Consider the following 17656-nt stretch of genomic DNA (forward strand, 5'->3'; position numbering starts at 1 on the left):
AAAGCTTCTTATTGAAGGAAATCTCACCTCTGTTCAACTTGCAGCTCTCTCTCTCTGTTGTTAGACTGCATTTATTTTTCATGATTGGTTCTTCAGCACTTTTATGATAGTTTCTTCTGTGTAAACCTTATCTTTTCAACATGCCTTTCCATTATTTATTTATTTATTTATTCATTCATTTATTTATTTATTTATTTATTTATTTATTTATTTTTGGTGAAAAAGGCAAATTGTCTTTAGGATGTTATGATGATTTAAAGTGTAATTGCTTAGGCCTTCCACCATGCCAACAATTGTATTTGAGTAGAATTCTGAGTCTTAGTCACTAAGTAGAATATATAATTAATGTGACTAAAGGAAGAACTCTGATCTGTGAAAATTCTGGTCTTCAGTATATATATGTATAAAATGAAAGAATTGGAAACACACCTCTGAGGGGCCTTCCAACTTGTTCATGACAAGAACCCAAAAGATGCTGGCACAGAGTCACACAATAAGATTTTTAGAATGTGTTTACATTCTCTCCATGTCCCTAGGCTGTTTCAAACCCATCAGCAGCCTAGGATACTAAAAATATCTGTCATAAATCCCCTTCTTCCATCAAGTTCTGATTTGTCTTTATAGACCCCTTCCTCTACTCCTATACCATCCTGTGAGATTTTGATGTTTACTAAAAATGAAGAGTAAGAAGTGGGAATGGAGGCCAAATACAGCTGGTTTCCTTGAGTTTAGAAAGTGGGAACAAATAGGTTATAATTGTAAGAGAGTGAAATGTTCAACCTCTCTGACTCCATCTTGTTCAAACCTGCTTTGCTCCCATGGCCTTCAGGTAAATAACTTCTTGCATATAGACCTGATAATCATTGGAGAAACTGTGCTTGCAGCTTGAGTTTTACAAAAATAGCCCCTTACCAGAAAGTGCCTCTCCTAAGGAGATAACAGAAATATGTATTGTTTATCAAAGATTTGCAGGTACCTCTTGACCACACTTACACCATCCAGGGTCAACAAACTAAGCACGATCTTTCTTGAACCCCTGCTGGAGCCCAGATATCTGCGGTCATCAGTCACCTCTTTCCCCTTCCATTTGCCTTTCCCTTGGCATAAAAGAAGCCTGAACTCTGTACTTTCTTAAGATGGATTTGAGAAACCACTAAGTCTCCCATTTTCTCGATTGATGCTTTCTCAATCAATAAGCCTTTTCTTACTCCAAACTCTGAAATTTTGAGTTTAGCCTTTGAAGCATGGCATACATGAGCTTTGGACCAGTAACATAGGGATAATGCTGTTTCTCTTCCCCCTTTTTATTTTATTCCACTAGTAGTTCTTGATTCGGTGATCTGATGACACCTGGTTAAAGTCTTTATCCTATTTCCTATTAACTTCATCTATTTCTACAAAGGAAGTTTTAAAAAATTGCTATGAGAGTTAAATAAATTTAAAAAATATGAAATCTCTAACAGTACACAATATGCATTATAATACACACTACCACTCAATATTTGCTAGTTGGACAGTGCCTTACAGAATAAAACCACTTTTATTAGTTATTCTCTTGCTTCTTATGAAATTACTGCTATCTAAAGATCAGAAAGTTGGTGTGAAATGCTCAAAGACAAAGAGCTAGTGAAATCCATGGTTTATACTCAGAGCATAATTTTGAGAAGAAAGCTACCAAATTTTTCTTTGCTTAAATTTTGACACATCCTATACCTGGGGTTGTACCCCAACTTTGAAAATTCAGCCATAATAGCTCAGTGAGAGATACACATTCTTCTTACCCTGATGACATAACGTTTTTATAATTCCCCTCTTATTTCTAGTAATACCTACAATCTCAGAATTGCTAATATTGAGTATATATAAAAATCTACAGTTCCACTTGAGATAGAGGTTTTCTTCCTGACCTTTAACTAGAATTCCTGAGTAGGCTTTTTGCCCACAAAAGATGGCAGGCTCCTTAGGGCAATTCTTCTAACTCTGTGTCTAATTGGAAACAAGGCTATGTTGTGTAATGGCAGAACTTTAACTTGGAATGTATTTTGTAACTATAGCCCAGAATGGTGAAAATACCCCTAAACAAGGTTTTAGGAAACTGTGGCTCTCACCAACTCGGGCCTGTGTATAGTGATGCATTGGAAAAAGCCCTAGTCCTTTCTGAGTCTCAGTTTTCCCATCTCCAGAAAAAAGAGACTGGGTTATAGCTTCCAAGAGCCTTTCTAGTTCTGACATTCTATAGTTTATAAGCCTTAAACTACTATTCCTCTATACTGGCCAATTGCTGTTTTTACATGTTTGTGAAATAATGTGGTAGATGTTAAAGTTCCCTAGAAGTCATGGGACAACACTTGGTGTAGACTTTGCAGTAGAGGATATGGTCTGCTGGGGAAAGGAGGGCTAATTTGATGCCTCTAAATCGAAGAAGCCATAACTCAGAGGCTTCTTATGCATCCCAAATCCTTGACTTTGTGAATGCTAGTAGCATCATGGCCATAGCTGTCTACATCATTCACCCAGAGTTAGTGAAGCCTTGAATGTCACCATATGGAGATACTCTAAAGAACATATGGGGAAACAGATTCAGAAAAAGAAATAAGCTTTCCCATGTTTACACAGCATTAAGTGTCAAGACCAAGACTCTAACACTGGACTACCTGCCATTCTGTTCAATGAACTTTTTACTCTACCTTACATAACTTTCCTCATGGTAAGCACAAGGAATTCTTTAACAAAGCATTCCTGGTCATAAAGACATCATGTTCTCCACAATTGCCCTACTGACATTTGACAAAAGAGGAGATGATAGATTTTCATAGTACTCTGGTACTCAAGGCTTTTTTGAGAAGTAACACCTTAGTTTTACCTTTGGAGAGACTATTTAGTTCTAGATTTATCTTTCCATCTATCACCTCTGGAGCTCAGGTGAGAAGGTTGGCTGAACTTGTATGTTTATGCTATGTCTCTGAAAAAGGTCATTGCCATACTCAAATTGATTGTCTTTTTAGAAATAGGTTCTCTCTTGAATTTCATGCTTAAGGGGTTTCTCTAAGGTGAAGGAATATAAAGTGTACTTATTAGATAAGCTATCTTGGCAGATTTTCATCCCTTTTGGATAAAAGCAAAATTGTACCCAGTACATAAATTGACATATGAAGCAGTAAATAATTGCATTGTGCAAGTTGTTTTAATGGACTCAAGTCAGAATGTTCCATTAACCAGCATATAGGATATTCATTGAGCTTTGGGTTTATTACCAGACAAGGGGAAACAAATGAAGGGAAGTACAAGGGGGATGATAAAAGTCAGTAAGCACCTGAGAAGGTGAGAGGTTAGGAAGGGAACTTCAGAGGTATGTACAATATTTTTCCTTTTTTGTTCTCTTCTTCATCTTCTTTTTTTCTTTTCCTTTGCTTTTCTTTCTGAGCAAAGAATCCTATCTAATAAAAGAGAAAAATGGTAATTGGTGTACGACGATACCCTTTTCATTGGCTAATCAGGGCTATATGCAAATTAACTGCCAATTATGATTGGCAGTTAACTGCCAACTATGATTGGCAGTTAACTGCCAACTATGATTGGCGGTTAACTGCCAACTAAGATTGGCGGTTAACTGCCAACAAGATGGCGGTTAATTTGCATATGTAGGCACAATGCAGGGAGGCGAAAGAGAAAGCAGGAAGAAGCCCCCTGCCACTGACTGTGATCGGAAACCCAGGGGGGAGCTAAGAGCTGGGGGGCAGGGCAAAGGCGGCCCTGGGGCCGCCTTTGCCCTGCCCCCCAGCCATGATCGGAGAATCAGGCGCCTTTGCCGCCCTGGCCAGTGATAGCAGGAAGTAGGGGTGGAGCCAGCGATGGGAGCTGGGCACGGTTGAAGCTGGCAGTCCCGGGAGCTAGGGGTCCCTTGCCTGGGCCTAAAGCGGAGCCCACGATCGCGGGGCTGCTGCAGCTGCGGGTCCCCGCTGCCCGGGCCGGACACCTAGGCCAGAGGCGTTAGGCCTGGGCAGGGGCGGAGCCTGCAACCACGGGGAGCTGGGGGTCCCCTGCCCAGGCCTGACACCTCTGCCAGAGGCCTCAGGCCTGGTAAAGGGGCCGATCCAGTGATTGGTGATCGGAGGGTGATGAGGGTCAACTCCTCTGGCTGAGGCATCAGGCCTGGGTGGTGGGCGGAGCCTGGGATTGGGGGGATATGATGGTCCCCTTGCCCAGGCCTGAAGCCTGGGTCAGAGGCGTCAGGCTTGGGCGGGGGGTGGAGCAAGCGATCAGAGGGAGATGGGGGTCCCCTGCCCAGGCATGATTCCTGGGCCAGAGGCCTCAGGCCTGGGCGGGGGCCAGAGCCAGTGATCAGGGGGAGATGGGGGTCCCCTGTCCAAGCCTGACACCTCTGGCAGAGGCATCAGGCCTGGGCAAGGGGCCGATCAGGCGATTGGAGGGTGATGGGGGTCTACGCCTCTGGCTGAGACATCAGGCCTGGGCAAGGGGCCGATCCTGCGATTGGAGGGTGATGGGGGTCAACGCCTGAGGGCTCCCAGTATGTGAGAGGGGGCAGGCTGGGCTGAGGGACACTCCGCTCCCCACACACACACCCAGTGCACGAATTTCGTGCACCTGGCCCCTAGTTAAGTATAAGAAAATGTTGGTGTCAGGCTCCAAATCATCAAAAATCTGAAAACTAGACAGCAGAATGTGCCAGGCTCTCTTCTAACTTTCCTTTTGTAAGAAGCAGCTGAAGGACAAGCCAACTGAACGAAGGGTGCTATATGTTTATGCGTGAGATGGTGTTTATACACATCTCTACATGAATAAATATTCAGAAACCACAATAGCATTCCCAAAGGAATTCATCCTTAATACAGGAAGTCACAGCTTTGTGAAGGGACCACAATTAAGCTCCAGTTTTTCATTCTAGATCCCAGGATTTAATTTCTAGAAGAAACAAGACCTCTGTGATATTCCATGGGGCTGTTTAGAATTACAGATAACTTAGCTTATTGAATGCCAAGCTCCTGAGCTTGGCTTAACCTCTAGGGATCTCTTTGCCATCAGAGATGCCTAAAACCATAAACCATGAATTCTGATGGGCATATGCAAAAGTAGAGGCCACAGAACTTACAAATTTGCCAATCATTTTGGCCATACTCCCCTGCCACACCTTTCTTCCCACCACTCCCAAGATAGCTTTTTCTTGCTCTTCATTTGAATTTACTAGATGAACAGGCCTGGGCTATACCAGAGACTGGCTACTTCCTACATACTGTGGACCAGAACTGTGAATTTTATGGAAAAGGGCAAGGGCAGTCTCCCTGTGAGCTTTGACATGTTTATTGCTGAAATTTTGCTTCTCAAAGATCATATATATCTTCATATTTGGGAAGTTCCCATTTTTGTTTTTATTTTCCTCTCAGTTCTTGTTTATATTGATGGCTCTGTGGAAATCTTTGCCATTTCCTTTTTCTTTGAAATCATCTCCCACCTTCACTGTTTCAGTTCCTGTCCCACTACCTTGACTCTTCCTTCTTTCTTTCTCTTTTAACTCTTACCATCAGAATGTTGTCATGAGGTCAGTGTTCAAATGTCTGTCCCTAACATCTGTCCAACCAGGCATTTCCATATAGAATTCTCAACCACACTTCGAACTCATCATGTTTGGAAGCAAATTCATTCTTTTATTCTTCTATATTTTTGGAACAATTCAACTGTTTAATAGTTAAGCCACTTATCTCAGCAACAATATAAAGGCTGAGTTAGTACATCCTTTTCCCACCCTTGATTTTTATTTTAATCTAATGGAATGGCTAATCTAAAGGGAAACTCCTTTTTTTGTAGGAGACAAGGAGAGGGCCTTAGGATCTACTGGGGGAGTCTGGAGCAGCAGTCTCTCTTATCCCGCTGGAATCCATGGTCCACTGAGGTGCCTTATGCTACCTTCACTGAGCATCCTATGAGATATACCAGTGAGCAGTTCCTTGAAATTTGCAAGGTAAGAATTCACTCTTGGGTTAGCTTTATCGCTACAGTTTTGTGCTTCTAAAGCATGTACAGTTTACCTATATAGGTAAAAACTCAAAGAGGTTTATATAAGTTCTTAGTAAACAATGGAGCTGTTTTATATATTTTAAAAATGTATAATATTTATATTATCCATACCATGCTATTTCTGTCTTGCTAATTTCTTAGCAGAAAATCATAGTGTAATATTGTTTAAAAATCGCAATAGTTGTTTGTCTAACTGGGCTTGTTACCCATAGGGTGCATATAATTTTCTATACATAATTAAATTCTATTTTATTCAGAGGAGTGTGGATAGTGTGAACTATGAAGTATGTCTCTGTAGTTATATTTAAGTCAGTTTTTTTCTCTGCACCTTGGTTGTCTTATCTCTAAGTGGAAATAATGAACACTGACCTTCTTCCCAAACTCATTGGATCATTGTAAGGTTAAATGAGATAATGTGTAAAAAAATGTTCTATAAGCTATAAAGCAATTCACAGTATTTTATGTCCTTAAATCTCATCTCACCAAGTAGATTATAAATGTATTGGTGGCAGGTAGAATTACTGTTACTATTTTTTCTTCTTCCCCAGGGAAACATAAGCTAAAATACTCTAAATAAAATTATTGGAGCCATACATGCAGTGAAGATCAACCTTGACATTTTCAACAAAACCAGATAGACATATACAAGTTCATTATAGGCCTAGACATTCTTGCCTTCACTATCCTTTCTATGTTTACCTTCATGTGCTGGCATCCATTTCAAATATCACAACTCATTTGATATAAATTAAGAACATGACAACCTGCATGTAAAATCTTCTGTGGCTGGATGGTATCAATTGCATTTCTTGCATTATTTTAAACTAACTTATTCATATAAGTTTATATGTATATCATAAACAAATATTTTAAATTGATGCCCCCTATCCTAAAAAGGATGTGAGGCAAAATGTATGTGATTAGAGACTGGATGGGTCTTCAGCATCCTTTAAGTTGATTGAATTCCATTCTGCTCTCAGGAAAAGTCAATGGTCCTCTCCAGATTTAGGCAATCATCTCTGGGATTTATGGTCTAGTGCTTATTCTGGCTCCAAGCTATTGTAGGACTAAATTAGTTCATTGTATGGATAATGTTTATACTCTTCCTGCTATAATCCTATTTCACAATACCTCAACCCAAGCATCAACAGAAGCCCAGAAGCTCCTAGCCTCACTCTTTACCACCCAACATCAACAAAACAAAACAAAATGAAAACCAATAAGAAAAACATAGCACATATGCAAAAGCATTTATGTGAAAGTAGACTCACCAGGGGCACCAGGGAGAGAATTTGGGAGTTTACATCATTATAACACCCCAAACTTCAAATGGAAATATCAGATATTCATGTTTTTAAAAGACCTTATGAATAATACCCTAATGAATTGCTCCATAATCCTCTTTCCTCTTCTCTGTATCTTGCTCTTGCCACACCCCCAAGTCTTGTTTTATTTTTTCTTATTAACAGCATAAAGTAGTTTATCTGTTTCCTTTTTTTTTCTTTTTGTTAATCCTCACCCAAAGATATTTTCCCATTGATTTTTAGAGAGAGTGGAATGCAGAGGGAGAGACAAAGAGAGAGAGAAAGGGAGAGAAAGAGTCATCAATGTGAGAGAGACATATTGATTGGTTGCCTCCCAGGCATGCCCCTACCAGGGCCTGATCAAACCTGCAAATGAGGTACGTTTCCTTGACTGGAATTGGACCCTGGACTCGTTAATGTGTGAGCTGATGCTATATCCACTGAGCCAAACCAGCTAGGGCTAACTGTTTCTTTTTTAACACCAGCTATTCCAACTCAAGAACTTAATAATGTAACTTACCAAAGCCATTTCCTACCTCTAAAGAGAATCTAGTTCTAGCCATTAAAATAATATATATATTTTTAATGAATAATAGTTGTATTTTATTTTACGTCAAAATAAATACCAACTTAATAAATAGATAACAGCAATGACCTTTGTGATTATATTCATCACTTCCTGGACCAAGACTTCTTTTATTCCTCATACCTTGTGCATCAAGTACTTATTCTTTGAGTGTCCTTTGCTAGAAGAGATTTTGGGTGAAGGATTAAAAAACAAGCTCTATTTATTACAGAGAAATGCCACTGTATTACTCTAATTTCTGTTAGTGTTTTGTTTTATTCTGTTAATAAATAAACACAATCAAATAATTTAAGAAGGAAGTTGAAAACTAAAATATTGAAAGAGGTATGGAATAATTATTTCCCAAATACCCATGAATGTAATTAGTAAACTGGAACATTAAATTTTCCTCAGGCCTTTCTTTTAGTCAAAGCTACAAAGGAAATTTGATGTTTATATAGCTCTTGTTGGATAAAAGTAAGAACAATAGAGAGAGTGAGTGAGTGAGTGAGTGTGTGTGTGTGTGTGTGTGTGTGTGTGTGTGTGTGTATGTGCAGTCCCCTACATGTGTGGGCTTGAGCATAAGAAATGGTTGGCCAGTTGGTTTGTTGGTTTTCAGTCGATCAAACTACTTTGTGGATCTGTTAGGTGTGTTGCTTTTAAGGCTTTTCTTCGTTATTCTTCCAAACTCTTTTTTTTTTTAATTCCTGGCAACAGTTTGGTTCTCTCTTTTGCCAAGCCATTTCTTAATTTAAAGACCACCCAACTCCCAACTCTGTAGGAAAACAAGTGATCTCCATCTGGGATGTGTGATGATGAGTATTCTGATCCAGTTCTTAGAATCTTAGTTTTACTTTTGTTGTTGGTTTTTATGTCACAATATTATTTATGTTTAGGACATTTTCCAAGACTGGCTTTGATTAAGACCTAATTATCTTAACATAAAAGAATAAATAAGAGAAAGATAATTCTGGGGATATAGAATACCTTTTATATGAATATTTGGGCATAACATAAGATATTAAAAGGATAATATAAATTAATTTTTCCATTTTCCTTATGAATGAAACAGTAAAAAGTAGAAGAATGTGGGGGAAATTGCCTAACTAAATCAAATAGCTGAAATAATGAAAAACAACAACAACTATGGCACAGGAAAGGGAATCATATAGAGCCGAGTTATATGCAGTCAAAATTTTTAATTTATTTACACTCTAATGGAATAACTTAATATTTTTAGAAATCCAAATTTATTTTTACTCAGATTCTTTTCTTCTAGGTTCTCTTTATTCAATACTTATTTTCTCACACCTACAAAGCACAGGTATTGTAATTATTGTTAAGGATACAAAAATCAATGAGATAATATTCTTCCCTTTGTAGAATGTATTGCTTAATAGAGGAGGCAGATAAAAATGCAAAGACTTTTAAATGAATACTGATTGACTTAAACAGAAGTTTGTATCAAATGAAGAGGAGTGGAGGCACATGAAGGTACAAAGAGTGTTCTTCGACACAGAATAATTCAGTTGAGCTGGAGTTTAATCTTATATATTTGCCATGATAATTCTCATAGTTCAAAAAATATGGGGTAGGATAAAAGTAAGTTTATAATTGTTCATATGGAAAATAATACAATATGTAATAAATAATAAATACAAAAATAAACTCTGTATACTCATTACTATAAACCTAGTTTTGCCTCATCTTATAGGTATGTGTGTTTAAACTAAGGTAGAAGTAGTAGGATGAAAAGAAGATGAAGACATTTTGAGTTGTTCAGAATATAGAATCAATGAAAGAAGATAACTGGCAGTATATATAGGTGAAGAAGAAGATTTCAAATATTTCTGACTGAGTAGATGGTGATTCCATTAATTTAAATGGAGAAATGTAAAAGAAGAGTAGGTTTGGAGGTTCACTTTAGGACATGAATTTGATGTCCATGCAATACTATGTCAAAATACATTTTCTAAAATCCATCTCACTACAGCATTCTACATCTGGCAAATATGATGGTCAAATGGTCTCTTTGCAGACATTCTTGCTTATTTCAGAACCTCACCAACATTTTTCAATCTGTGCAGATACTATGCATTATTCATATAAAATAGTTGTGAATATAGGAAATAATAGTTTTGGGCATTGATTACATTATTATAACATATAAACATATCATGTAATCTATATACATAAAAAGCTAATATGCAAATTGTCCCTGCATGAGTTTGAACAGGAGACCAGGAGTTTGATTGCTCCCTATGATGTGTGCTGACCCACCAGGGGCGGCGTGGAATGAAGGAAGGCCCTAGCCAGCAGTCAGAAGGCCCCAATCACCCCTGATCACTAGCCAGACCTAAGGACCCTACCCGTGCACGAATTTCGTGCACTGGGCCTCTAGTATTATATAATTATATATTTTATATTTATTGATTACAGTTTTCATATTTTCATGTAATTCACTAACAAAAACCCTGTGTGAAAAGGTAGCGATCTCAGTTTTAAAAACGAGGGCACTTAGAGTGATTAAGTTGACCAAGGTATTACAATAAAATAGTTATATTTCTACACCAAAACAACTTGCTAATATGCAGAGAAATGTGTTTAAATTTGAAGGAACTCTGTGTATGTGTATTCATATTTATTTATATGATATGATATGATATGATATGATATTATACATTATGACCAGGCTAAACTATACTCCATTGTTTGATTAACTTAACATTTGTAACTTGTAGTGTTATCTCCCCTCTTTTAACTATTGCCTGGCTGGGTTTCTGTAGTGTGTGGAGAGTCTTGCTCTGAGTAACTAGTGAGAGCCCAGTGCTGGTGAATAATAGTGAATGGATCAGGGAAGCTTTACAGCCAAATTAAAGTGATTGCATTTTCTTTTTATTCTTTTTCTGACATCTTTACCTTTCTTTGTAAGGAAATTATGAAAGTGAATCAATATTTTAGCAATTAAATGTGACTTTTATCCTTAGCCCCAATAAGAACAAAACAGATTTTGCCCTCCAGATACTTATAGTAGAAAGAGAGAAGGTTAAAAAAAAAGGAATTAACAAATTATAACTGAATGTGCTAAGACTGTTCATAGAGAAATTCCCAAGGTTTTATAGGAGCCCAGAAGAGGGAACAGGTAAATCCAAAAGTTAACAGGTGACATAACATTTGATATACATCTCAAGGTGAGTGATTTAAGCATCAAAGAAGGTGGGGAAGACATTTTAAGTAAAAGGAACATGGTTAGAAGCTGTAAATTAGAAAGGTATATGAAATGTTCTTGGAAAAAGAGTAGTTTGTTTTAGCTCGAGTTTAAAGTGGGTGTGTGTTGATGGGAAGGTTGAAGGAATGAAATAGGATGAGTATGCAAATTAGAATGTGTACAGACCTCACTTTTTTAGGAAAGGAACTTCTGCCTCATCTTCCTTTTCTCTCTACATACCTGGTCATACTTATAGTCACAGTGTCTCCATAAAGATAGCTCCAAGTAAAATGTGCAAGAAAGATATAGACATTTTGTCCAGCTGTGTAACTTCCCAAGTGGTTTCCAGTGTTGGGTATTGGATGGACTTAGTCTGTATCCCAGCATGCTTCACTTTCTACATAGGAAGACTGAAACTTATAGCCTGCAGGCTTGGAAAACCTGCTCAGCTGAGGAATGTGGGAGTGCAGGCATGAAACCACGTCTCTTCACCCAGTGTAAACAGGAAGCAAAGGATGGTTGTAATAAGGAAAACTGAGACTCTGGGCAGTGGACTGCTGGCAGACAGCACCTGAAGCAAACCAGGTGCCCAGTCACTCAGCTGGTAAGCTGGTAAATAATAGTTGTAAAGTCAAAAACATTCAACACTCCCCACCCAACACACACACACACACACACACACACACACACACACACACACACACACTGCTATACCTTATCCTACCAACACATAGCCCCTATGTAATCGGAGTTGTTAAAATTTGACCCCATGTTTTTGAGACTGGAATAAAAGAAGGAGGCAGGGGTGGGTGTATAAAAGCTTTTAGAGGAAAGTATGTGGCTGGTGGCTTTCATATCAGATGACACTGTGTTTTTGTCACACAGATTGAGTTCGGGTGCTTGAAACACTCAAAATGCAGTTTGGGGACTTGGCCTTTTATCTGCCTCTCCTTCAATGTACTGCTTGCTCTGTTTTCCAGGCCCCTCCTCCTCTTAGAGGGTTCATAGAAATGACTACAAATAAAGTGCATCTGGCTCTTTGTCAGTTCACTGAGTATAAAATAGTGTCATCTTTTTCTTTACAGCTCTTAGATTCTGAGGCCACAAAGGATTCTCATGCAATGAAGCTTATGATGAGAACTGAGGAGGCACTTAGTAATCTCATTTGACAAACATTTCTTAATGTATAAAAAGGCATCTTGACTATCCAGAGGGTGCTGGCAATGGAAATGTTGAGGTGAATTGTACTTTGGAATTTAGGAAATCATAATTTGATGATGATGATGATAATGATGATGACGACAATGATTTATTGACAATGTTTATTGGTTATTAGCTGTAGACTTCCTTTATGGCCCTTTGCAATATGATTCCAAATTTTAGCCTCATCGCATTTTACTTCCCCAACCCTTCATGAAGTGCATGAGCACATGTGTACACACACAAAGAGCTTATATACAAACCCTTTATTTCAGTTAGTTTAATCCTTACAAATTATGAGTTTGATCCTATTAGTAGCCTTATTTTATAGAAAAAAGATACTATAAATTTCAGAGAAGGTCTAGAAAAATTAACACCGCTAGTGATTGCCATATTTATAACTTAAGACCAGAACTATTTGATTTCAATACTCACATTGCATCATGCTATACTTTCTTTAGGTAAGTGGTTCTCAACAGAAGATGATTTTGTCCCCAGGGGACATTGGACAATGTGTGGAGACAATTTTGGTTGTCATACCTTGGGTGGGGTGCCATTGGGATCTAGTGAGTGGAGGCTAAGGATTCTTCTTAACTTTCTACAATAGAGTGTCCTCTACGTAATCAAAGAGTTATCTGGCTCTAAATAACAATGGTCTCAAGGTAGAGAAACCCTGGTTTAGTTGTATAGATAGGCATACATGCTTGTTATTCTAGTTCTTAGAAAAGTGGATGAAATATTTGAGTGGAGGTATAAGTGAAATATAATAGAATAAAAAATAACTTTTGCCATGACTATGTGGGAAAGCATTGTGGGCAAGATAGCATTTAAGCTTGGTTTTTATGATGAATAGAAATGTGGGCACTATAGATGTTGTGGATGGAATAGCCAGAACTAAAGGTTCCTAGGCAAGATTAGTACTCTACTTTCTTAAAAGACAAAAACCATTTTAAAATAAAATCTTATTTAGACCCCAAATATATAAAACTAATAAAAACAGAGCAGGTCTAATTGATTCTATTGTAGGAACTTAAGCAGGTTACCTGCTTGGCTTCTTTTCTTCCACACCCACTCCCCAAACCCTCAGGATTCTATCCCAACATTATTAATAAGAGAACTTCCTTTTTTCTCAAAATAATCCTGGTTTTATGATAAACTATATTGTCACCCACTCAATGATGGAATCCAGTGTTCTAAGGAATGTGGTTTGAAAATTATTGAGTCTGATTTTTTTTCTCTCTACCTTTAGAAAATAAAGAACATAAATTCTTGCCTAAACATTAGAATTTTATTGCTATTAATAACAGTGTTTTATAGGAGAGAGGGCTTTAGGGCTTAAGTTAAGTGACCTGAGCCCAAGACCTTTCTCAGCTGCTTTCTAATTATTTGGCATTCAATAAATCTCTAGAACTCTTGGGCCCTCAGTTTACCTATTAGACTCCTTTGCATTGTCCCCAGTGCTGAGCGTATTTTCCAACAGAAGTTCATTGACTTTGTTTATTTCTAACCCCTGTGCTTTATCCTATCTTGTTTAGGCTACTAACTTCACTTATGGGTATTGTTCTTGACTTCTGGATCTATAATCATTGTTATGGAATTTTTAACTATAGACATGGACTTTTCATCTGCATATTTCTTCATGCTTTAGGCTCAAGTATCCAGCTGGCTATTGTAAATCTCTAAAGGGCTTACTGGTTAAACACTTCAAAAACACATCTAAAACAGAATCCTTGGGCACTCACCACCTCCAACCCCTACTACCACAGGCTTCTCCAACTCAGTAATGATAGTACTACCATTTGATAGACCAAGATGCTAGATGTCATCTTTGATTCCTCTAGTCTCTCTTCACCTCCTATATTCAATGATATCAGCAAGTACTATGACTCTACCTTGAAGAATATCCCCAATTCAACCAGTTCTCATGTTCTTAACTGTTATCTGGTCCAAGCCACCATCATCTCTTGCCTGGACTGCTGAAATGACCTCCAAACCCATTTTTTAGATTATTATTGTATCACTTGTTTAAGGGCAGAGACTATATCTTCTTTCTTTTTACATTTTTAGAAACACCCAACAGGTATCTCGTTCATAATAGACTATCAGAAAATATGGGTTAAACTGACTTCTTAATGTTGCACAAATTATCCTATATAATAAAAGGCTAACATACAAATTGTCCCCTCAACTGGAAGTTGAACTGGGAGTTGAACCAGGAGTCCAACCAGGGGGCAAGGCCAGCCTATAAACTGCCCATGGCCCTTCCCTCTGACCAGCCCATCCCAAATTGGCCCTGATTGGGCAGGGCCAGCCAGACCCTGTACATGAATTTGTGCATCAAGCCTCTAGTGAATAATAAAAATAAACAAGATAAGACAGATGATTTTATGTACATAACTTGTTAAGTGATTAATTACTTAGTGATAATTAGTGATTAATTTACTAAAAGACTAACAGAAGCAATATTAACAATTCTAAGAAATGATTCTTGTTTAAGAAGTAAGAATCACTGTAGCTCCCAAGAGTGGTCCACTTTTGTAAGAATTGTTTGGGGCAGGGATTCATCTGGACCTAATCTGCATTCACTAACTCTGTGCCTTCTTTTCCTCTTCAGCTGTCTGGGTTCATGTCTAAGCTTGTTCCAGCTATCCAGAATGCCCTCAAGAGTTCAAGTGGATCTGGAGGAGGAAAAGGACTGATGGTGTTAACTGAACCCATTTTGATTGAGACCTACATGGGACTGATGTCATTCATTGGAAACCGCAACAAACTTGGCTATTCCCTTGCCCGTGGGAGTATTGGTTTTTGAGATTCTTTTTGATGTATAAGTACATCATTCATATATATATCATTATTGAAGATTCTGGTTCAGCCCACCATATTTTTGGACTGAAATAATTAACTACTTTTAAATAATATTACATGATTTTAAATATTTAATATCTTAGAAAATCTAAAATCTTGATTATACAGATAGAGGTACCCTTCAGATCTTATGTGAGGATAATCAAGTTTCCTAAAATGAGAAAAGAAATTCTCCTAAACCTATTAAATAATGTTATCAAGTGAATACCTGATCATAAACTCAGGGCAGACGCTCTGGGTTCCTGTTCCTCTCTCCTCGAAATGAAGGCATTTTCTAGGCCTTGATCTTTAGCCCTTTGATCCTGATCTTCTCTCTCATTGGGTACTCTCTATTGTATTAACTACCCTTCTAATGAGAGTGACTTCCAAATCTACATTTGCATCCCTGATATTTCTTTAAGATTCAGTTTTGCATTTGTGTCTGCTGATCATCTATATCACTGTGCCAATGGCCTCTCATATTCAACATCTTCAAATGCCTGGATTTCTCTGTGGCATTTTCAGGGACCCAGTCATTATTCTTGAAATCCATGAGCTTTGATTTCTTTAAACTCCTTGCCAAATACATCCCATATAGTAACTGTCTTAGTCAGTTTGGGCCACTATAACAAAATACCACAAATTGGATGGCTTATAAACAACTGAAATTTATTTGTCACAGTTCTGGAGGCTGGAAGTCTGAGATTAAGATGCCAGCATGGTCAGCTGAGGGACTCTCCTGAGGTTTCAGACTTCATTATATATGGCAAAGGGGCAAAGCTATCCTCTTGTGCTGCTTTTATAAGGGCATTAATATCTGCCCTTGGGACCTAATCACTGCCTACTGGCCCCACATCGGGCTTTAAGATTTCAACATATGAAATTTGGGGTGGGGGATGGGAGACACAAACATTCAGTCCATAAAAGTACCACATCTGTATGTGACTTAGCATTATACCCCAATTCCCAGATGTCAGACTATTCATTCTTCTTTAAAAATTGTACATATGCTTCTCCTTTCCATCCCCACAGGTATATTATTAGATCAACATTTTTACATTTTTAAATTCTGCTCACTTAGAGACTGGCCATAGTCTGTTTTTTGTTTTTGTTTTGTTTTTTACAGGTCATAGCCTTTTAATTGGGATCGTCAATTCAAGGCTAGCTTCCGTTCCAATCTGCTCTTGGTTGCCAGATTCATAAAGCACAATTTGATCATATCAGTCTCTGCTCCAGAATTTTCAATGGCTCATTTCTGTTTGTAGTTTTTTGTTCAAAATTTTTTTTTTTAATAGCAGGCCCTTCTGTTTTAATGGGTGTCCAATATGTAAAACAGATAGAAGTAGGGCCACAGTGATTAAAGTAGAAATGGTGATGCCACTAGTGTCCTTTTGGAGTCTCAGAGGGAGGTCCCTGTGGAATGTTTATGGATCCCAAAGGTTTCTGAGGTGCATCCTAACTCATTTTGTTTCCATTGTTCTTTTTCCTTTTATTTCCTCTTCTTATTTCCTTGACTTATGTCTCATTTTGAACAACTTGAGAGATTATCTTATCTTTTCTCAATTCTTCAAGTTTCTTGTATTTTTTAAAATTCCAATTTTATCTTATTTTTAATTCATTTTGAATGTTGAACACCAGATACATTATTATAATCAGCTTTTTACCTGTCGCAAGACTCAAAGTTGAGAAACCTTGGTAGGAATTCAAATAAAAAAAATTCAGGCATATTTTGTGTGTGTGTTTTGCTTAAGTGGTATCTATTTTTTAAGTTTTTAAAAAACTTACTTCCTCGATTCCTAAAATTTGTCCTCTGATACATTCACAAACATCAATTTGATGGAGGTATTCAGAACCCAAGCCTTGAATAAACCTCATTTCATTTTATCTTTGTTTACTTCCATTAGTATTTCCCTCCCTCTTCTCCCCCTTCCCAGCATCCACTTCCCCACCATTATAGCAAATATTGTTACAATCCCCAAGGCAGGGGACTTCTATTCAGACTGTAAAAGGAAATGTTGAAATTTTTAGCTGTCCTGTCAACAGTAGTGGAAAGAAAAGTCGTTGGATTATTTTGGCAGTGGTTCTGAAGTCCTCATAATTGGCAAATTATTATGACACTGTTGCCTGAAAATCCCCATTTGCCTCAAGATAGTGGCATTTGTTGGCAGAAGCATCTGAAATGTCCAGCCCTTTCTCTTCAGTTACCATTTAAGGATCAGCCTGACAATTGACTTCTCTCTGCATAGTTGTCCTCTTTGTAACCTAAGCTGGACTATTCCCAAATGACCTTCTAAAGGACGCATTGTAACATTGTCAATGGAATTAAATCAGAAAAGATGAGAGGAGGTAGATGTCTCTGAGCCTTGAGATCCAGTCTGTAACAATATAATATGCATTTAATCTCACTGAAGCTGTTCAGTATGCAGAACTCGGAGATGATAACAGGAGAACTGTCTTCACATTTCACAAAGACTCTCGAGAGATATGCTATAAAATAATAAA

General features: G+C 37.9%; 1 protein-coding gene across 4 annotated transcripts in view; it reads left to right on the forward strand.

Moving 5' to 3' along the window:
• TPRG1 (tumor protein p63 regulated 1) overlaps positions 1 to 16872 on the forward strand; it is a 136806-nt gene extending 119934 nt beyond the window's left edge. For all 4 annotated transcript variants that reach the window (XM_059687366.1, XM_059687368.1, XM_059687365.1 and 1 more), the window contains 2 exons: positions 5824 to 5977; positions 14925 to 16872. In XM_059687366.1, coding sequence (XP_059543349.1) covers positions 5824 to 5977; positions 14925 to 15119 — 349 coding nt within the window. In that variant the 3' untranslated portion in view covers positions 15120 to 16872. The remainder of the gene's footprint in view (positions 1 to 5823; positions 5978 to 14924) is intronic.
• The last annotated feature ends 784 nt before the right edge of the window (positions 16873 to 17656 follow it).

This window comes from Myotis daubentonii, chromosome 3 (genome assembly GCF_963259705.1).
Source record: "Myotis daubentonii chromosome 3, mMyoDau2.1, whole genome shotgun sequence".
Classification (NCBI taxonomy): domain Eukaryota; kingdom Metazoa; phylum Chordata; class Mammalia; order Chiroptera; family Vespertilionidae; genus Myotis; species Myotis daubentonii.